Here is a 23,140-nt window from a genome sequence, read left to right on the forward strand (position 1 = left end):
CCTTCGCACGTGGTGCAACCGGATGATGTGGAGGTTCGGGAAAACCTAAAGACTCCAGTCGGACCACTCAAGATTCTCGATCGAGGCGAGAAGCAGCTGAGGAGCAAGATCATTCCGATGGTCAAGGTGCAGTGGACTGGGAGAACTCCTGAGGAGTACACTTGGGAGCGAGAGGACGAGCTTCTCCAGCAGTATCCCGACTTCCGAGACATGGATGTTTCTGATTTTGAGGAAAAAATCTTTAAAAAGGTGGGGTGAATGTAAGAACTCACACCGTTAATTAAGGAAGTTAATTAATTAATGATGTGAAATTAGGAAATAATTTCATAATTGACCCTAATAATTATTATGAGGATTAGATAATTATAGTAAGTAAGTAATAATGCTGAAAGTCGCTTTTCTGACGAAAAGTGCAGATACCAGTTCTGCTACTCGGTAAAAATGTGTACCGATGAAGTATCCCAGAAAATTATAAAAAGTGTGTATGTCACTAGAATAATACATAGGACTTGTAAAACAAGTTTCAAGCCAAAATAATGAGAATTGGTGCTAGAACTGATACTGGCTATGGAAAAGCGCGTACCGGAAAGGTGCTGCGAAAAATAAAATAAAAATATGATAAATCTTAGAAAAATGAGTAGGTTCAGAATCCTAAGTTTGAGATTAAAATGCTAAGCGTAGCTATTAATGCTAATACAGTGTGATTAAGTGTAATCCGCCTATATATACTAAGTGGCACAGATGTTTAGGTCATTTGAGGCTGCCTACGTGAAGTTTTCTGAGTGCTCGTCATCAGCCACCTTGCCACCTTATTCCTCCCCTTCTTGTGAGCCAAAGAGAGCACCTTTGGTCCTTGTTTCGTCACCAAATACCTTGTGTGTGTGAGAGTTTGCATGATGAGTGAGGAAACACTCCATTCTGAGTTAGTGGGTCTGTGTGAGTGGGTGTTGGGGATGACCTCTTTGGTTTTGTGGTGTGAGAGCCATACTTTGAGTGGTTTGAGCTTCAAGAAGCCACCTTTGTGAAGAAAGAACCATTGTAGCGTGCCATTTTTGTTTTCCTTCAAAATCAGAATCTTTGAAGTGTTTTGGTGAGCTCCAAGAGCAACCTTTTCTGAGTTTTGAGCTTGGGTAAGCTTCATCACCTTTGATCATGAGTTTTAGGGTTAAAAATGGAACCTTGATGCATGTAACAAGCTAAAGACCATAACTTAAGGTTAGGTAATGTTAAACACACCTTAAATCGCATGTTTGAGCTTCTGTATGCATGAAAAGAACCACCTTTGGGAAGGATATCTCGCGAAATGCAGAACTGCATTCTGTCGCGAAATATCCAAATATGGATATCCGGATATTGATATCTGGATATGGGGATCTGAATATCCGGATATTGATATCCGGATATTTGCAGAGAGATATCCAGATATTTATATCCGGATATGCCCCCGACATATATCCGGATATTCTGGGTTTTCGTGAACAGTGAAAGTACTGTTCATACAGAACTGAGTTATGGGTTTGTGGACCCTATGTTGATGAAGTTGAACTTCTGTAATGATTAATATAAGTCAGAATCTAAGTGATTAAGGGCTTGTGGCTTTGTGAGAAGCCTAAAGACGTAAAACGTAAAGGAAATGCATTGTCTTTGTGATCTATGCTTGTTAAGTATGATTACTGATATATTGTTGGTCCGAAACGGATTGTGATTCTGCTGTGTTTGGGCTTGAGCTAGTGTGGACTCTTGGCATTGGATAGTTAGCTTGCAAGATAATCTTTTGTGTCCTCTTTTTAGCCATTGTTGGTTCCACCATGTCCCATGAGGGGATGGTTTATATGCATGATGCTGTTTTCATGTATTGTTTTGATAAATGCTATTGAGTTGTTATATGCGTGTGCCTTTATGATATGCATGTGGTGTTCCACCTATACAATAAGCCTGAGTATGTGGAGACATACAAGATGGTGAGGCTGTGGGTGAGGTGCAAGCGGTGTTCCTTGTACTTATTGTGGGGTTGTAGACGTACGTCCTGCATTTCTCTGGCCAGTAGAATAGTTAAAACACACATGGCATGAATATCTGTTGCACTGCATAGTTTTGGAACTTATACTGTTAAATGCTTTTGAACTTATATTGCACGTGTAAGTGAACTTGGGGTGGAAGATCCTTGAGGACCCCTTGTCTTACTAAGATTTCTTTTTAGAGATCTCACCCCACGTTTGGGGCACATATTTCAGTTTCAGGTAATGCGGGGGTTGAGCCCTCAAGCGGCAGGAGGAGGCCGGAGCTTAGCTGATTATATGTTGTTATGCTACTTATGTTGGATGCTGGATATTGGTTGTTGCCTTTTATGCTTTTAGCTTCATGATGTTATTGTTGAGACTGTTGTGGGGCTTTGTTGCCTTATCTGGTGAGCATGGGGATTGTCCATGCCAATTTGACTTGACTATATGCTTAGTTGTTTCTAGTTGTAATTAATAATGTATCAGGATATTGTCCGGACTACGTGTTGTAGATCCGTGACTTAGATACTCACATCTATGTTATGAGGTATTTCAGTTAGTTGTCTTTTGCAATTTACATACAGGTGATGTTTTATGAAATGAATTAAGTAATTCAACTTGGCTAATGATAATGAGGACATAATTGAAAAGAAAAAGATATTCCGCATTTTTAAATTAAGTGTGGCTTAATACGATGATATGATAACAAACCGGATATATACGGGGTGTTACAATAGGCAAGGATGAATAACTGAACATGGACTTCACCAAGAAATGTTTGATTTCTGCATACTGCAACTTCATTCAACTAATGTGTTCCTAGAGTTGGCAGTTATGAAAACTATCCCCACTTAAATCAGGTAACACCAGAACTTATCTGATAAGTATTCAACACTTTAGTCAGACCAAAATGTTTTGATTTGAACACCTAGATGCTTTTCTGCCTCAGACTTAAACCTCTTGGAATTTTCCAAAAGTTTTAGACTTATAGCGCACTAGGTTCATCTGTCCAAATTCAAAGTAACCATTCATATAATGAAGTACTCATAACCTCTTCTAGCTAGAATGTTAATTGGTCCACATACAATAGTATGTACCAATTCTAGTTAAATAGTTGCGCAAATCTCTTTGACCTTGTAAGATCGCTTAGCTATTTTACCTTCCAAATAGGACTTACATATAGCTTGTAGTTCAAAGACTATGAAACTTTTAGTCCCTCTTTTAACTAAACTATGTTTCCTATTTGAGGTAATAGGACTTAATCATCAAGGTCAAAGATATGTTTCATTTGAAACTTTTATTTCGTTGGTGAATGTTCATGTTTATCATCCTTTCAATTCAACATAAAAAATTTAATGGGATATATAACTCAAGTATTAAAGACTATTTAATATACCTGAATAAAAGAAGATGAACTTTTTTATTGAAACTGATGAATTAAACTTTACTATCAAACCATGTTTATACAAACAACTAATAGAAATAAAATTTCTCTTCAAATCTGAAATAAATAAACAGTCATCCAAAATCAAAGTCATAAATTATCAAAAGATAATATAACTTGTTCTACTGCTAATGCAGACACAAGCTCCCCATCTTCAAGCTTAAAATATCTTTGTTCGATAGTAACAGGCCATTTATGCTTTCACCACTGCAAAGAGCAGCAAACATAGTTAGCGGTTCATGAATCATAGATTCATCCACTAAATAAGCCTTTAAATTACCCATTCCTGGTTCTTTTCATCATCTATGGGCAATCTTTCATCCAGTGTCCCTTTAATCCGCACTTGAAGCACTTGCCTTTTGACTTCTTCATTTTAACTGGTTTGACAACTAATAACCAAGTCATTTTGTTCTTGTTACCACCCTTGGGTTTCCCTTTGGATTTAACAAGACTCTTAGCAAAACCTGCACTGACTGCATTCTATCTAGCAGAGCTGCTAGACGCAGCAAACATGCCATTAAGAGTCTGAAGTATCTCTACTTCACTCTTAATCATGTACACTTGCTTCTGTAAGTATTTGGAAAGACTGACAATAATATAGCAGCGAACTACCATATCTGCCCTCTCCTAATTTGAGTAATCCATCTTAGTTTCCTCAGATGCACCCTCTACAGGTGGCCAGGGCCTTGGTACGGTAAGGACAAAATTCAACTTTTCATGTTTAAGAACAACATCGAGGTTCGTTTTCCATTCTTCATAGTTGGTACCATCTAGAGGTTTTTTTACTCAAAATTATGGCTAAAGGATTGCAGGAAGTCAATTTATAAAACCATTCTTCGTAGTTGGTACCATCTAGAGGTTTTTTACTCAAAATTATGGCTAAAGGATTTAAGGAAGTCAATTTATAATATATATATAGTCAATTTATAATATATATATATATATATATATATATATATATTTACAAGGCACACAATTATAATCAAATAATGCAATAAACAAACGAAGTGCAAGTAGATTCCATAACTACTCTTGTTTATTGTTAACAATCATTCAGTTTTCTTAACAAGGCTTACAATTAGCAAGTCCCTTGTAAAAACTAAAATTGTTATTTGGGCCTTCGATGCCATTGCTAGAGCCTCGACGGGAGGGTTAACAATTTTATCAAATTTGAATGTAATTAACCATTGTTTAATTTTAAAATTATCCTTAGTATCCAAGGATTGTCGACGATGGGTCGTACACTACTTTTCTAAAATTTTGAAATTATTAAGATTTAATCTAGTGAAATCTGATTATCCTTATTCAGTAGGGCTTCAGCGATAACCATTTCACTAATAAACCCACAAATTGAGTCCGCAGGTTTTAAGATTAATTAATTAATATTAAAACCTTCACCCATTAATTATTTTTAATGAGAATTTTCATTAGTTTTATCGAATTCATTGTTGAATTTCAAAATTATCTTTAATAACTTAGTTTTTGATATTATTAAGGCCCAATCAAATAAATTTCAGTCATGCTTATCTATTTGGACTTCACATGACCATTTTATTAACGGACCCACAATGTGCTTGGAAGTTAAATTAATTTCTTAATTTAAATATCCTCACAAGATTATTTAGGTCCAATCTAATAAAATCCAATCATTTTTATCTGATGGGGCTTCGCATGATTATTTTATTAATGGTCCTATAATTCGTTTGGAGGTTAAATTAATTTCTTAATTTTAAATCTCCTCTCATTCAAATAAGCAATTTTTCAAATTTCCAAGAGGTAACCTTTGTTTGATTTCAAAAACTATGTAAGCATGCGCGCCAATGAACGTGCATCACTTAGCTTATCAAAATTTTAAAATCATTAAGGTCCTAAAATTCGGTCATGATAGGCAGCTTATGCTTCACACAATCAAGATACGAGATTGTGGTATGTAGCGTGTGTTTAACACATGACCATTTTAGAAGACCCACAAATTACTCGCAAAATAAATATTTCTCTTAGGAAATTTTCTAGATCATTTGTCTTGATTTTAATTTTCCAAAATTAATTAATTCAATTATTAATCTAGATTTTTAACAAAAATCATAATAATAATTAATTAATTTTTTAGGATAATATAAAATGAAAATAATCTATAATAACTATCATACTAGTCTTTGAAGACATAATAGCTACTATGCTCATGTAACTTACAAGTTATGCAACAATATGACACCACCTATTCTATATAGCATGTTATCACATAGAGCATGTTGTCAATCATATAATTTATTCATTCATAAAAATAAAGCAATTAAATATTAAAAAACTTTAATCCATGGTTTCCCAAATAAATAAAATTACAAAATAAACAAAAAAGAAACATTTTCCATCCCATTTGCTCCTTCTTTCTGGTCCATAGGTTCTGTTTTAAGCCCCTTTATGGTAACCATGGGCCCAAAATCCCAAAATACCAAAATTTGGCAATAAACCCTTAGTCAACTTTCAGGAACCCTAGCCGTGAATGTCCACTGCGCTATCACCCGAGCTCATCTTAGCACGAAACTCCAGGGGAAGGAAGGACCACCGTGAAGAGACGAACACAACACTGCTGGAACCGCCTGAAATCGGTCACCCACGCCCCTCCATGCGCCGAATTTGTACAGGCGAGTGAGGGCCCTACTCGCAGCCATCTCTGGCGGCGCATGGGGGCGCGTCCGACGTGCTTTGATGATGTTCCAGCCACCATTCTTCTCGTGTTTCTGTCCCCTTTTACGCCATCTATTGGTTTCTAAGTTTGGTCACCAGAAAGTCACGAACACGTCCAAACAGCGACGAATGTCCTTCTCTTTGCATCTTCTTGATTTTCTTTCGTTATAATTTTGTAATACAACGAAAAACAATAAAAAAAATTGAAATAAAAATCAAGGAAGAAACCTAATCATAATGGATTAGCCTCCTTGTTACAACCCAAGAAAATATATTCAAATCTCCACCATGGATTAAAGCTAACAACCAAATATAAAAGCATCGATTTTTATAGAAAAGAATTATAAAGATAAACATGCAAAATAGATACCAATAAACATAGAATCCTAGGTGCCATATTGCATGAAGCAAAACTAATTACATGAAAATTGTAAATCAAAACTAGATCCACATCCAAACATGTAATCGTGCTCTGATACAAATTATAGGAATTATTGGATCAGCGAAAGCGTTTCAGACCGTTGCAATTTACGATGCAAACGGATCATCATCGTTTTACAATTACCTCTTGGTGCACAGATATCGTGCAGAATCTTCCCATGTATGATTCTTTTTCACAAATCACTCACCTCAACGTCGCATTACGAACAACCTCCTTGAAGCTGGGCAGTGGCAGATCTTTCAGACTATGTCTCAAGGGAAAATAGGAAGTGTGTGTGCACTCTCACTTTCAAGGAGATGACCTTACCTTAGCCTCTTCAACTACCAAGTGAAGACTAGAGAGGCTGATGGCTATAAGTGTAGAATATATATGGGTTCCAAGAAACCTAAGCCCTAAGCAGAATGGGCTTTAGGTTTCTTCGGCTCTTCTTACACACTAGGCCTTATTGGGCTTTAGTGAAAGAGAAAAACCCAACAAAAGTTACATTCTCAATTTTGATCGTTGATTCTATTTATATCTAACGGTTCTGATTTATTATATATTTGATTTGTTAGATTCAAGCAAATCAGTGGTTAAGATTCGATGTAAGACTTCTTATTTTTACATCGGTATAAGAATAACTTGCCATATATATATATATATATATAAGGAAAAGTATTTCTCATGTCACAAGAGATTAAGTTATATCTTATAATCCCAAAATGACGTCATTTTGGGGTTTAGAATAAAAATAAAGGGTATTTAAAAAATTTACTTTCCCACAGTAACATATATTTTATTAAAATACCATTTATTTTTTATTCTAAACCCGAAAACGTCATCGTTTTGGGGTTGCAGTATATAGCTTAATCTCCTTTGATAAGAGAAACGTTATATATATATATATATATATGAGTTTGACTTTTCTCCCGCCGCTTGATGTCCAGCAAATAAATTCGGAGAATCATAACCATACAAGGGTAGGTGAAAACATTAAATACGATGAATCATAACCAATCAACGATGTAAGACTTATTGTTTGACGTCCAACAACTGGAGAAATGATTTTACCTATATATATATATTGGGAAAGATATTGTAACAATCAATTAGTGTTACTACCAATGTTACTACCAATCAATTTCACCGTTAGATCGATTATGTTAATCCAATGGTTATATTTATTTTCATCTTTATATGGTTATGATTTCTAATATTTAATATTTTATATTTATTTTCACCTTTGTATGGTCATGATTCCCCATTTTAAAAGCATTAAATATGAGAAATCATGACCATACAAAGATAGAAATAAATATAATCGTTGGATCAACATAATCGATCTAACGGTGAAATTGATTGGTAGTAACATTGGTATTAACACTAATTTGTTGTTACAATATCCTACCCATATATATATATATATATATATATATATATATATATATATATATATATATGGGAAAACTATTTTGTCCTTTTAAAGAATATAAGCGTATGTCATTTCACCCCTTATAACTATGTACACCGGAAAATATACAGCTATAATATTAAAATTGTTTTTTTTTTCTCTTTTTAAAAACTTGTCTGCTGACATGAAGAGAAAAAAAAACTTTCTTATCATAACTGTGTATTCCATGGAGTACACAGTTATCAGATATAAAAGAACATAAGCTTATTTCCAGACACACACTAAACCATATATATATATATATATATATGGCAAGTTATATTTACAAACTTTTTCGTTTACAAATTCTTACAAACTACATTATCTTCTTTCGGGAGAAGATAGCGTAATTTGTAAAAATTTATAAATGGATCATTCCCATATATATATATATATATATATATATATATATATATATATATATATATATATTTGTGTGTGTGTGGTGATAATATATTGGAAGGTAAGGAAATTTCATTGGATTGCTCACATTTCGTTGTCACTTAAATGATGGAAAAGGACAAGACATACAAAATGATAGAAGGAACAAGTAGTTAACCACTTGTGTTCGGCTTATCATCATCAAACGATGTAGTTTTTCTAAATCCCAAAATAATATCTCCTGAGTCATGTGGGAGGAGAAACACTTTTCCATTCTTACGATTATTATTAGGGTCGCTCACTTTTACTGTTGTCGGTAGTATATAGTTATAATAATAAAAAAAAATTCTCTTTCCTCAGACATTGTCGGCTGATATGACGGAGGGAGAAAAAATAATTTTACTATTATAATTATATACTAAATACATAGTTAGAATGAGTTACACAAAAAATTTTTTCCCTCAGAAGTGATTTTACCTTATTATTATTATATCATGATATCTTCTTATGCAAAATTGAACTCATTAATATCAGTCTATATTCTTCTATATATTTCTGTGACTAGGCTATGGTGCTTGGTGTCTCTTGCCATAATATTCTTAGTAGTAGGTTATAGTTGGAGTCATAATCTATCCATATAACTGTCAATATCAATTTACATGATAATCTATGTTTTTTTCTACCTCACCACCTGCAACTATTATTATTACTATCGAAACAACTTCTCAAAATCTTCGCAGAAAGTACCCAATAACTTCAAGTTAAAATACATACCCCTAGGATAGCAAAACTGAACTCAAGTCTGAAAACTAATCAACTAACGTAAATGGTATAGGATTAAATCATTCACACTAATTAAAACAATATTATTGAATCTTAGTCCAGAACATTACTTTAGAGAATTAGCAATGAAATAAGTTCTGTCTCTAATAGGGACAGATTTTGAGATAAAAAATATTTTGTCCCTATTAGGGACGAAATATTTTCAATTTTTGCAATCCGTCTCTAATAAGGATGAAATATTGTCTGTCCCAACTTAGAATACCATCTATGAAATATGTCCCTAAATTTGTCTCTAATATGGGCGGAAAATAATTCATACCTAAATGAGAATTTTCATCTGGAAAAGTGTGCTCTAGCACACTAAAAGCACGTTTCCACCCAAATTTGTTTTTTACTAGTTGAAGCGCGCTAATTCACAAAATTGTTTCTGGCCAAGCGTACTGCTTACGTAACTCAGCTCAACTTTTCATGTGCTTCACAGTGCATTGGGGTTGTAGTGCCCATTTACGATCCAGCCATGACTCATGATGTGATTTTTATCCTAAACAAGGATTCTTTCACCTATTTAATCCATTCTTAAGAGGATTTATAGATCTTTGACATATGGGACTTTGGAGAAGCGCATTGCTCAGCTTTTTATGCTTGCGAGCCAGAGACGAGTCATAGACAAGATTAAGCTGGAATTCGTGAAGATTCAATGCACCTTCATATCAATGGAGTTTGAGAAAAACTTTATCAATTATTGTATTCTTGTTTTTACCATATCTGACTAATTTTTTTATAGTTAAAGTTAAATGGAACAAGTCAAATCAAAGTAACAATAAAGACCTAATCAATGTATATTATTAATTAATTATAACATTATTATTTATGGTGGAACCCTACTTGTCACATTTTGCATATTGCGAATGAAACTACCCTTCATGCGTTTCGTGATTTCCTACACATTGGGTAGGTATGGACGGATATGTGTTAGAATTGTTATTATTATTATTATTTAACTCCACAGTTATTCTTGTACTAGTTTTTTCTCTCATAATAAAGATATTAATTTTATTATCTAGGTGAAAGTCAACACGTGAGTTGTTGAACCATGTTAAATTCTTATTATGTGTTTCTTTTTGCTTTAGGTGTGATCTTATGCTTTTCGTGTCACCCTATTAATTATCTCTCTCGGTATGTATCCAGCATAAAGATTGTGACAAAAAGATTCATTGGGTTGAAGGACCACAATCGTGAAGTAAAGAAGCATGTAGGGAATATCGGTTTTAGACCATGTTCATCGCGTTCCATGATTCAAACCAGCTCATGAGTAGGTAAACTACTTGGTTTACAGAAGAAGCTTGGAACCACTTATTTATTGGTTTGAAAATATTTTGCAAGCCCCCGTTTAATTTGAAGCATATTTTGTAGATCTTTAACGTCTGTTTGTCTTATTTTACACAACCAAGTCGTTTTATTTAGAGTTATACATTACTAAGGATGTTGCCTCTTGCCAGTAGTGTTCGTTTTTTTTTTTTTTTTTTTTTTTTCAAAATCATGTTATTAGTTATCTATTTCGGCTATAATTGTATCATATACAATAAGTTCATGCTTTGAGAAGTATGTATAAAAAAAGGGTAAGAGTTATGTTATAGGAAAAGTGATTGTGTAATGTTATAGAGATTCGTTTTGCGTGTCTTAATTTTTTATTTATTTATTTTTTTAAAAAGTGTGGACCCCACAAAATGTTGTGAGTGTAGGAAAGTTTGTTGTGTTATGTTAAAGGATAAAAATGAAAACCCATAAAAAAAAAAAGGCTTTGAGAAGTTGCATTGCAAATGTAAACCATTTTCCTTTGCGCCTTAAGGCTTTTGGAAATTTTACAAATAAATCCATAAAATCTACACTATCAAAAGGTTTCAGACTCAAACATCCGGCTTAATAGCAACTTGACTTTATAATCAAAGATCCATTGTCGTCCAGCGGTTAGGATATCTGGCTTTCACCCAGGAGACCCGGGTTCGATTCCCGGCAATGGAATTTTTAATATTTTTATTTTTCAAAAGTGAAAAGTGAATAAATACTTGGTGGAAGAGTTTATTTGACATCTTATAACTTCAAGATCTTTGAAAATATCAAATATTTTGTACAGATGTTAAAATATTATTTTAAGGGTTTTATAATTCTCATTTAACATGAGAATTCAAATTTTTCTACACACCCTTCGATTTCCGTGCTGACATGGGTCCTACATATAATTTTTTTCTAACACATGGGTCCCACATGCTTTTTATCTCTACAACATGAGAATTGAATTCTCATTTAACATGAGAAAATCAAACCCCTTAAAATAATTACATTATTATTATAAACATACAAATCAAGATGCTGCTGCTTAACAACACCAAGGTACTTTGGGTGGCTTCTTTCCACACACAATACCCATAATATCATGCTCTTCTTAACCTGTCGTTGCGTCAGTGAACCATGTTTCCACATTCTTTCGGTATACATATTGCTTGGAGGAGACATGAAAATTGAAAACGCACTTGAACAATGTAGTATATATGCCCAATAATTAATAGACCCAAGAGGGACCCCACTTATTTAATGGATAAAAGGGCCCAATCTATGAGAATTGGATCAGAGGAGATCATTGGGAAATAGGATAGGATGAGAATTAGTTGTTTAAATTACTTGGGTTAGAATTAGAAATAGATTAAGATAATCGGATATAAAATTAGTTGGGTGAGCTATCTATTATTTTGACGGGATTTACAATTTTCTTGTAACAGGATATAAAGTTATCTTCTATAAATTTTAAATATGATATTATTTTAGGGTTTGAGAAAAAAAATATACTGAATATTTTAGTGAAATACATGATATAAACAGAAAATAAAATTATTAAAATACTCAGCATCTTTTTTGCTCAACCCCGTCGTTTTGAAATTTGTTGAAAATAATTTTGGGTCTCCTTGATTTGTGTTTTACAAAACAGTTTTAAAATTTTAAAAGTAAAAAAACATGTTTGATACTTAATAATTTGTTCTCTTGTAAGAGAAATATTTTTCTCTATTTTTTTTTAAAGATATTTCAATCAGTTACTTATTTCGTTATTAGTCTGATTTGGTACGAGTCTCGAAATTAAAATTTTAAACCTTTTTAGTTTTAATTTACTGTAGTTGTTTTTAATTTCGTCTCTTTAGCTTTAAGTCTTTACTTTGTATTTATTAGTAAAACCTGTTGTTTAATCTCAATTCTCTCCCATGAATTCTTATTCTTCATGTATTCTTCTCCTCCCCTATGATTCTTCTTTCTTCCCTCCTTCAAAGAACTTCATTGTTTTAGAATATGAGCAAGATGTAAATGAAGAAGTCCTACGTTAAAAAATAATATACAAAGTGAAAATTATATAAGTAAAAAATCTATAAGCGTAATGCATTAATTAATAGTTTAGTTTAAAAACTAGTAACAAACCTATTAACGTGTGGATCTTTACGTAGTACAGTGTTTATTGCAAGTCTCATCACCCCCTTAATCCAACACTGGATTGCTTTCCAATTGCATATATTAAAGGACATGTTTGCCTGTATATAGATTGTGTTGACTAATTCTCCAAAAACAAAAAAATTGTGTTGACTAAGATTCATATAGCAAAGCAATGCACCTAAATTTGAGCTACCCCAGGACTCATGGGTCATATTCTTGGGGCACCCTCTTATTAATACATTAATTTATATAGCTACTAGTGTAAAAAAATTAATTCAACTCAAAATCTTAGGTTATTGGGTGAGGGATTTTTAAAGATTTATATTATTTTCTAACACACTACCTCACACAAATGTTTTTTGGGCTTGAAACATGGATATTACACAGGTCCAATTTTGTTTTACCTTTATTTAATTTCCCGAAAGTGGGGGTGATGAGGATCAAACATGTGACCTTGTGGTCACTGAAGCTCTGATACCATATAAAGAATCACTTCAATTCAAAACCACTTCAATGTCCATAATAAGATCACGAGTTCGACTCTCACATACCCCACTTTCGAGTGAAATTGAAATAAGCAAAAGTAAAACCGAAAACATTGGGCTTATGCAATATTCGTACTTCAAGCCTAAAAATAACTAAAACCATTCAAGGGCCATATTCTCAGCTTCTTAAAAGGATTTTAAATTAATTTAAGTGGATATCAAATAAAAGAAAAAACATTATCAACCTAAATGCATATGAAAATTGATCTAAAGCATATATCTTGACAGTGCCAAAATGCATATTAAATCTATAAAAAAAGTCATAAAAAAATTACATCGAAAAAACTACAAAAAAAAAAAAATGAATTAAGAGAGATTTTTTGGGGTGTGGAATGTAGATTACAGATTTTAAATATATAAAGATGAGTACATTTCTCTACAAATAAAAAAATCTCGCACCCCAAACTCAAATGAGACTTGTTGCAGCATGTTACTGTTAGCAGCTTGCTACAGTCACATGGACACATTGCAGGAATTTAGTTATTTATGTCTTTCTAGTTTCAACAATAAATTCTGCCAATTACCTTAAAACCGTTTTGCTTCAAGTTGTGGTAAAGAGTAAAGACAACCACGTGGTCATTTAACTCTCTCAAGAACAAATTCCCTATCTAGTATCCGTAGATTATTTGAATAATATATCATATATTTTTTGTGTTATAGAAAATGTCTATACAAATAGGAAAAAATGTAGATGTCCTAGAAATTGAAGCAATAAAGCATACACATCCTGATTATTAGGTAGGGGTGGCATTCGTATTTACATAATATGATACAAATTCAATACGAACACGAATATGTTTAACATGAATATGATATGAGTTTGAAAACAAGTTAAAATCTTTTACACCAATATAACTGACTTATTTTGCATATTGACATGAAATGATATGAATAACTCACAATATCAAAATGTGTTGTTTATTATTCTAGTGGACACGACATAATACGATACAAATAACCTGTTAACTTTAAAATATATCACTTATTATACGGATCAACGTGACACAATAAGAGACAAATAAATTTTGCTTTCATCAATATCGTATTGATGCGACATAGTATACAAATAATATATAAAAAGATTAACGCAAATCAATTTTATGTTTGCAAGTTGACAAGCAACACAACACAAATTTTTTCGTGTTAAATTTTACTAACAGACACATAACATGAATTTGAAACGAATCGAATTAAACATAAGTTTTTCTTGTGGTGTTATTATCCCTAGTTCATGTTGAAAATTGGCATCCCTATTTTGGGGCTAACATGATACGAACAAAAAGCAGTACACAAAAAGAATATTATATTCTTTTCCCCATCTCAAATTTATACTTTAGATTTATTTAGAATTTATATTAAGATTTACTTATATATGAGTTTATATAAATCCAATAGAGCTCTATTCTATACTTTTCTAATACCTCTTTCTTTAATTTTGTTAAATATACATATTTTGTATATAATGAATGAGAATGAACCGATATATTAAAAATAAATTTAAATAATGTGTATTGTCGAGTAAAAAAATTATATTGTCATCAAATAAATTCTCACATTATTAATACTTTTAATAACAAAAGAGTTGTCAATGTTATTAAATGATGTGGTAATACATTATTAGATGATAACATAATTTTTTTTATAATGTATCAAAATTAAATTTATTAAAAATTATGGATATTTTTAATAGTGATGTACCTTTTTATGTTAGAGATAAAAAAAATAATATACATTATTGTGTATACTATAGGGTAATGCTCTGAGAAATATCTTTGTGTGACTTTACATAAAACGACATCTTCAACCGAATAGAAAAGAAAATTTTTGGCATAATTTATGAAAAACTCAATTACTACATTATTTTTGTTTTTGTGTTGATTTTTTTTGGGGTTGATTTTTATTGATCTTTTATTCATTTATTTTTTATTTCTCCATCGATTATTTGATTGTTAATTAATCCGATTTAGTCAGACAAAAACAAAAACAAAAACAAAAGACAAAGCATTATCTAATTTTTACAACTTTCTAAGAACTTAAACTCGAAAGCATTGATTAAACATAAACAACTTTCTACAAAGTATATACATGATCATTCTTACAAAGCATTATCTAAATTTTTTGCTCTTTTAATTGGTCGTTTAGAATTAAATGCCTGCAGGCCCTAATAAATACATTGAGAAATTTAAGAAGACACTAGCTGTATAATAGAACAACCGGATTCATAGATGGCCCATATCTCTAGATGCATGATTGCATTACCTCTCCACAACCTGCCTTTAGCCTTATTGGATCCCACAAGAATTTAATTCACTGCAAAAACTTTTCTTCATCTGTCACCATCCAATTTAACCAAATCATCCATCTTAGTATTTTTTTATACGCAGTGTTAAATACCCAGAAGTAAAATCAATACAAAGCTCATTGACTCTCTTGTTTTTTTCTTTCTTTCTTTCCTTATAGACCCTCTCTTTTCCATAATTTTGCAAAAAATTTCTTGGTTAAAATTAATCATTTTATGACAATATCATACAGATTCAATTTTTTTTATATTATGTTGATTTAAAATTAATTCAATCCAAAAGCTTAAAGTCTTAAGTGAAAGCCTACATGAAAGATGGATAATGCACAGGCTACTAAGAAATTTCACAAGAGAAAGTAAGGGGTGATGAGGATCGAACTCGTGATACCGAAGCTCTGATACTATGTTCATCAATAATTTTATATACTTCTCTAATAAGGTTGGTGAATCAAACTTGTGACTTTGTGATTGTTGGGCCGTGCAATTGACTTCTCATCAAACATTGGCTCTTTCATCAAGACTTGGTTGCACTCATCAAGACCTTGGCACTTATCAAGACTTTGGATTTCCTTATCAAGACATACTTAGATCACCACATGCCAATCCACCATTAGGTCTGATACCAATTGTTGGGCCGTGCAAGGGGAGTTTATGGCAGAGTGAGACCGTCAACAATGGGAGTGGGTTCGGAACACCACAATCAAACCCAAAACCTTAAGTTATTAGGTGCATGAGTCATTCCACTTATATGGTATTCATTTATTTCATTTTTAACCAATATGAGACTTTTTCACTCAATCATTCACATTTGGATTCCTCAACAGTGGTTACCTTGCTTCTAATATCATGATAACTTACAATCTCATCAAATAACTCAAATTGATAAGTGAAGCCCAATTAATTGTTGTTATATTTCTCTAAAAGTTACATTTTCAATCTCCAAAACTTTTATTGGTAATTTTTTTTTTTTTTTAATTTTCTTTTCCAAGATCTCTGGAAATGAAAAGCATTCGAACATTTCATGTTCCTTTTCACATAATGGGTCAATCATGCTTTGCAGGTGGCAAGCTACCATGCATTACAAATCCATAATTATTGGCTAAAACTGCCACCTAATTTTGTCAAAGAAGTGTCCCCTAAGCTTTGTTATTTATCATTCATTTATAGTAATATTAATTACTTTAAAAGAATACGAGACAACTTCTTCCCTCAATAGTATTAGTATCTGGCACACGCTCTCTGCAGTCTGCACTCAAATATCTCTTTATTGGAAGCACCAATTTGATGAGACCAAGTGGAATGGAAAAAACATATACATTATGGTTCTTCTTTATTGAAATCTTTGTACATGTTTCCATATCAAGAAGTGGCAAAGTTCCTGCAATAATAGTGTTTGGAGACTCCTCTGTGGACACAGGTAACAACAACTTCATTCCAACCATTGCAAAGAGCAACTTTGAACCATATGGTCGTGATTTTTTCAATGGTAATCCTACTGGTCGCTTCTCTAATGGACGCATTCCCCCTGACTTCATCTCTGAGGCCTTTGGCCTTAAGCCAACAGTTCCTGCTTACTTGGATCCATCTTATAGTATACAAGATTTTGCTACTGGTGTTTGCTTTGCATCTGCTGGAACAGGATTTGACAATGCTACTTCAAATGTTGCTGTAAGTGTTCAACTAGTCACTCTTGCAATACATTTTTATTTGAGTAATGTTGTTGTAATTGTCACAAATTCTAAGATAGACACATCTATACAATTAAACAGTTAAAATGAGACCAAGATGTTATCTAACTGCTTACAAATAGAGTATGTGCAAGTTACCTTTGATTTACTTTAGCCCATGTTAAATTGTAACAAAACTATTATCCTTAATCATTCTCTCATGCATAAAGTTTTGTGTATTACTAAATTAAATCAACAAAGGTAGAGAGTCAGGGACGGCCAGGGGTGATCGCCCCCTCAAGTTGATGTAAACCTTTGTCTTAGACTCTATTTAGACTTAAGTGAAAGGTAGTGTATCATAAGTTCTCCCCGTTAAGTTTTTGTTCTTATTATTTCTCATTTTGGAAGAAAACTTGGAGAATTATTCAAATCTTGCTACATATTTTTTTTTTTTTTAAATATTCCGATCGGTTTATCGCTTCACGACTAATGCGATTCGGGGCGAGTTCGGGATTAAGGCTTTAAACATTTCCCAAAGATGATACTGGGGAGGATCAAACAAATGCTCTCACCCCTACCTGCTCAGTTCTATGGCGCCAACTGAGCTATCATCGTTTGATAAATCTTGCTACATATTAATCTACTATTGTGTTACCATGCTTAAGTTAGTATGTATTTTGCTTTCGTCACTCTTGCGGTTAAGGATGGGAGCCTTAGCACTATAATTAGTGTTGTGCTCTTCAACTCTGACGTGTCCCGCACTTCGGATTAGTCTCATAGTTGGCTCAAAGAGTCAAAACTTGTGAAGATATCGGAGGGAGCCAACTCACCTCAAAGAAATAATTAGTGTTGTGTCACATTATTCGAAAGTTATATTTTCAATTTGTTTATTCAATTTCTTGCAAATGCAAAGTAAGAATGTCTATTATAGACCCTTATCTGAACCTGCTCAGAGAGTCTTATAGCACAAGCTTACCCTTTAAATTAAGCACATTGAGTTTGTATTTTGCAGGGTGTCATACCTCTATGGAAAGAAGTTGAGTACTATAAGGACTACCAAAAGAAAATGAGAGCCTATCTTGGTGAGGAGAAGGCTAATGAAATATTAAGGGAGGCTTTGTATTTAGTTAGCATAGGAACAAATGACTTCCTTGAGAACTATTACACACTCCCTCAACGTAGGTTTCAATTCAATACTGTTCAGCAATATGAAGATTTTCTCATTGGACTTGCTGAGAATTTCCTTAGGGAAATTTATGATCTTGGAGCAAGGAAAATTTCTCTGACAGGGTTGCCTCCAATGGGGTGTCTGCCATTGGAGAGGGCCATAAACATTTTGGACAACCATGATTGTGTGGAGGGATACAACAATGTGGCTTTGGAATTCAATGGAAAATTGGGATGTTTAGTGACAAAGCTGAATAAGGACCTCCCTGGGTTTCAATTGGTAGATGCAAATGCTTATAATATGCTACTACAAATCGTTGCACATCCTCCTCGTTTTGGTAAGTTTATATTTGACAATGCTTATTTGTTTATAGTTAGTTATATATGCTTTTTACTCAAGTAAATTCCTCTCCTTTTGGGTGAGAAATTCATTTATATACTTTTCTTTCTATCAATAACTTAGTAAGCGAAAGTAATTTATAATCCCAAGATTCTTGTGTATATTTGATATACAAAATTTGATGCATAAACCAATTAATAACAAAGACATTATTATTTTAAAATATTGAATATTTATGTGATACAAAGATATATATATATATATATATATATATATATATATATATATATATATATAATATATAATTATTTAATGTAAATTGGATTAATTTACACAGTTCTGTATGCAAGATATACGAGTCGTTAGGCGTAGGCATTGTGGTGGAGAATTGAAATTACTAATTTGCGGGGGATCATAAAATTTCTAGCTATCCCCACTATTGTAAATTTGTAACCCAAAAAAATGAAAAAGAAAATGAAAAATCATGGGTGGCTTGGATAACTCAAGCATATGACAATGTTGATTAAAGATGAAAACTGGTTTCCCACAATGTTTTAGGAAATATTAAGTTTATACTAACAAGAACTAGACATAGTGATTAAAAACAAAATTACGTAACAATTTTTACATGTACATAAAAATTAAGAATCGAGTCCTTTATGATGTAGTCAATTGCATTTTAGTGTAGGTTGTTGTTTGCTGCCGTTTAATGCAATAAATTTTAGTTTGGTACATGTCCTGCTTTTACCTTTTTAATTGTACTTGTCACTGTTCATAATAAAATAATCATGATAAAAATATTGTTCTTTTTTAATTTGCAAGATGTCTCTATTTCATTTAAAGTCGAGGAGCATCAACATTAACAAAATAATTACTCTTCACAACACGATTATTGTGGTTATTTAAAGGGTAAATTATTTTTCTTAAGAGAAAAGCAAGCCACATTAAAAAGAAAAATAAAATATATAATATATTTTGGAACAAAATTACCAATAAGTATTCCAAATTTGTATCCATCTGTATATTATGTTGATACTCATATATATAGCATGAGCTGAGGCAAATTCCAAATTGAGCTACCAATTAAATGGAGTTATTATTTAGCTCAAAGAATTGAATATGTTCAAAGTCTGAACACTCTATCATTCGTTTTTGAATTAACAGGTTTCGAGGTTGCAAGAGTTGGATGCTGTGGAACAGGTAGATTTGAGATGGGTTACATGTGCGACCCAAAAAGCCCATTTACATGCACAGATGCAAATAAATTTGTATTTTGGGATGCCTTTCACCCCTCAGAAAAAACAAGTCAGATAGTCTCAAATTATTTAATAGAAAAATATCTAGCAAAGTTTCGTTGATTTTAGTACAGGGGTAACATGCACTTCAAATTCTATTGTTCTGTTGTAAGATTTTATCAGGCAATGGGCAAAACCAATTTTATAAATGTAACCATGTGAAACATTTATGAATTACTGTAATATTTTCTTAGTATAATAAGTATAACTTTCTATGTTTAAGTGACATCATTATGATTTATGATATTATAAGTATAATCATAATTGCATATATAATTTTTTTTTCGTATCTCTGCATGATAGTGACTTTGAAACTTCGATTATCAAATCCAATTATTTCACCAATTCACTAATCGAAAAGTTTTCGAAGTAAACCATATGTAAAAGATGTCAGATAAACCAGTGTTGAACAACTGTTTTTAGTCAGTTATATATTTAAAAGTTAAACCATTAATTTTTTTCAATTATTTCTTTTATAAAAATCTTTTTACTTATTATAATCCACAAAACTAATAACGTGCACTATGTATAACATCTTTCATTGCAAATTTAGATATACACACATACTTAAATGTCAATAAAAAATTTCATTGTTGCATACCAAAAAAAAAAAAAATTCATTGTTATTAATATGTAGATAAAATTCTCTATTGAAACATATTGCCACTTATTACTGCTGAAAATTTTAATTTTTACTTGTATTGTGTTATAATTTATTTTAATTTTATAAATATTTAAATTTCTATAATTTATATTTATTTTATTTTATTTTTTGAATAGTAAAAATTTTGATGAAAAAAAAATTTGGCCGATGGATAAGCCCTAACCTAGCCCACTAAATCATAGGAAATTAAGGCTTAAAAAGACCCTACCATAAAAGACTTCAATAAGTTATTGCCAAATATAGGACTTTGTGGGTTGACTCGTGGGCTTAAACCTATTTTAACACCTCTAATTATTAGTTCAACTAGTGAGTCACTAATTAAACCGAATAGAGGTATGGAGGTCTGGTTAGTGATTCTGACACTTTCCCTTTAAAGACGGGTTGTTTGTGGTTTTGGGTAGTTATTTGTAAGGTTTGGCGGAGCTTGATAACATAGTATGGGAAATAAGGGAAGAGAAATCAATCTCCTTTTGGTTGGACTACTGGATAGGAAACCTTCTGCCTCTTATCGAACTTACCACATGTTCGATTCCTGCAGAGCATATCGATGACAGACTTGATAGATTTGTGAATGGCAATGGGAACTGGCAGTTGGACCTGTTTCGAGATATTCTCTTGTAGGAGGTTGTCCAATACATCCAAAGTATCCTACCTCCGAGAGAGGGTGATGGGGTGGATAGGAAATACTGGCTTTTGGAAGGTGAATCTCAGGTGTCGATTAAGGCTATGTACCAATCCTTTACAGCAGTTAGGGAAGCTATACCCAGGAGGTATGAGAGGAAAGTTTGGAATATGATCTGAAAGTGGAAGAGGCCACAAAGAATTAAATTGTTCATGTGGAAGGTGGCACATGATCGAATTTCGATGAAGGTAAGGACGACAGAATGGGCTGATGGTAGCTCAATGTGTCTTCTCTGCATATTGGAGAATGAAACATTGTTGCATGTTTTGCGTGATTGCTACTTTGTTCAGCAAGTTTGGAAAGACATTTAGCCTTCAGCTGGGGGTCTTATTTCTTCTCCACTTCTATGGAAGAAAGGTTGGACTCAAACATCAAATGCCAGTGACTAGTTGGTGTGAGATTTCGTGGTACTATACCTTTATGATTACATGCTAGTTGATCTAGGGTTGGAGGAATGAGCGGGCTTATAGCAACTTGCCATCAATGCATTACATCTCTGTGAAGATTGTTGGAGGAAAGGTAAGGGAGATTTCTGATGCTCTGCAGGGGGTAAATATGAGGGTCTTGAGGGGAAGAATCTTGAGCGAAGAGATCAGCTGGCTGCCACAGGAAGCTGGTGTGGTGAAACTTAATACAAATGGAGCTGCGAGGGGAAATCTGGGGACTGCGGCATATGGTGGATTGCTACGAGATTCCAATGGAAGATGTCTAGATGGGTTTTCCTATAGGGTAGGGAAGTGTACTACTCCATTAACAGAGCTATGGTGTGTCCTGAGAGGTTTGGAGTTTTCCTGGAATGCGAGATGGAGAAGACTAATTGTTGAATGCAATGCGGTAACAATTATTTCCTTACTCACCAAACCTGGTGATGATGTCTGTGTGTCGCACATAATGACTAGCATACGATAATGGTTGGATCGAGACTGGTAGATTCATCTGGTGCATGTCTTTCGAAAAGTGAACTATTGTGCGGACTGGCTGGCTAATTACCTTTTGGATCACTCAAAGTTGGATGGTGTTTGGCACTTCCAGCGATCGCCTGTGAAACTTGGCTTTCTTTTGCAGGCTGATGCAACAGGTGTCTCTAGTCCTAAGGCTTTTAACTCTGAAATGATTTGATCTCAAAATATTTCTTTCTGTTTTGTTGTTTTCTTTTCGTTCTTTTTCTTGGGGCTTATCCTCTTCTTGTTACCAAAAAAAATGAATAGAGGTATAACATTCACAATCGGAAGACCTTCCCACAGTCAGACAATTAAATAACCAATTAAATAACATTCACGTGAGACTCCTCACGAGCATCAACCATCTTCTCCACTTTATATTTTGTTGTAATCTTTCTTGTTTCATTTCAATATAAGTGTTTCTTCTTTCCTTTCCACTCATTATCTCTGAGCTGAATCTCGGGTCTATGAGACTTCAGTTTAGAATAATTATATTTAAAGTAACAGCCATGGGCTGAAGTATCTGTGGAACAAATAAGCTGCAAAACTCTTAAAGAATTATTTTCAAAACTCTTGTACTGAAGCTTTTTGTATTTTTGTGGCTAAGTAAGCTATTTTCATTGTGTATCAATTAAAATTGAACACATACTGAGAAAGGAACGTCCTTAAGGAAGGGATTTCAGACAGCTTAGCCAGTGGGAGAAGGTAGTGTTTTGGCAACGACAATATTGGTTACCTTAGGAATAAGGGGTCACTTCGTCCATTTTAAGGTTCTATACCACGTATCTGTTGGAGTCAAGGGAGCCATAGGAATATGGAAACTTGTGAGCCATCTAGTCCATGAGCTGAGGAATCAGAGTTGGCAGTTAAGAAACTGGGACAAAGCCAAAAAGTGCTAA

At 33.0% G+C, this 23,140-nt stretch overlaps 1 protein-coding gene and 1 non-coding gene across 2 annotated transcripts; both read left to right on the plus strand.

Moving 5' to 3' along the window:
* The first annotated feature begins 11,117 nt into the window (after positions 1 to 11,117).
* On the plus strand, positions 11,118 to 11,189 carry TRNAE-UUC (transfer RNA glutamic acid (anticodon UUC)). Its single transcript has one exon. It is a non-coding gene; the product is annotated as a tRNA-Glu (tRNA).
* A 5,580-nt stretch (positions 11,190 to 16,769) lies between these two features.
* LOC133306081 (GDSL esterase/lipase At2g42990-like) lies at positions 16,770 to 20,017 on the plus strand. Its single transcript, XM_061506358.1, has 3 exons — positions 16,770 to 17,153; positions 18,165 to 18,657; positions 19,824 to 20,017. Exons 1-3 carry the CDS (start codon positions 16,770 to 16,772, stop codon positions 20,015 to 20,017), a joined length of 1,071 nt encoding a protein of 356 aa, XP_061362342.1.
* Positions 20,018 to 23,140: the final 3,123 nt, after the last annotated feature.

Source organism: Gastrolobium bilobum, unplaced genomic scaffold, assembly GCF_033153095.1.
Source record: "Gastrolobium bilobum isolate Gb01-03AN ecotype WA unplaced genomic scaffold, APGP_CSIRO_Gbil_v1 utg2037, whole genome shotgun sequence".
NCBI classification, from domain to species: Eukaryota; Viridiplantae; Streptophyta; class Magnoliopsida; order Fabales; family Fabaceae; genus Gastrolobium; species Gastrolobium bilobum.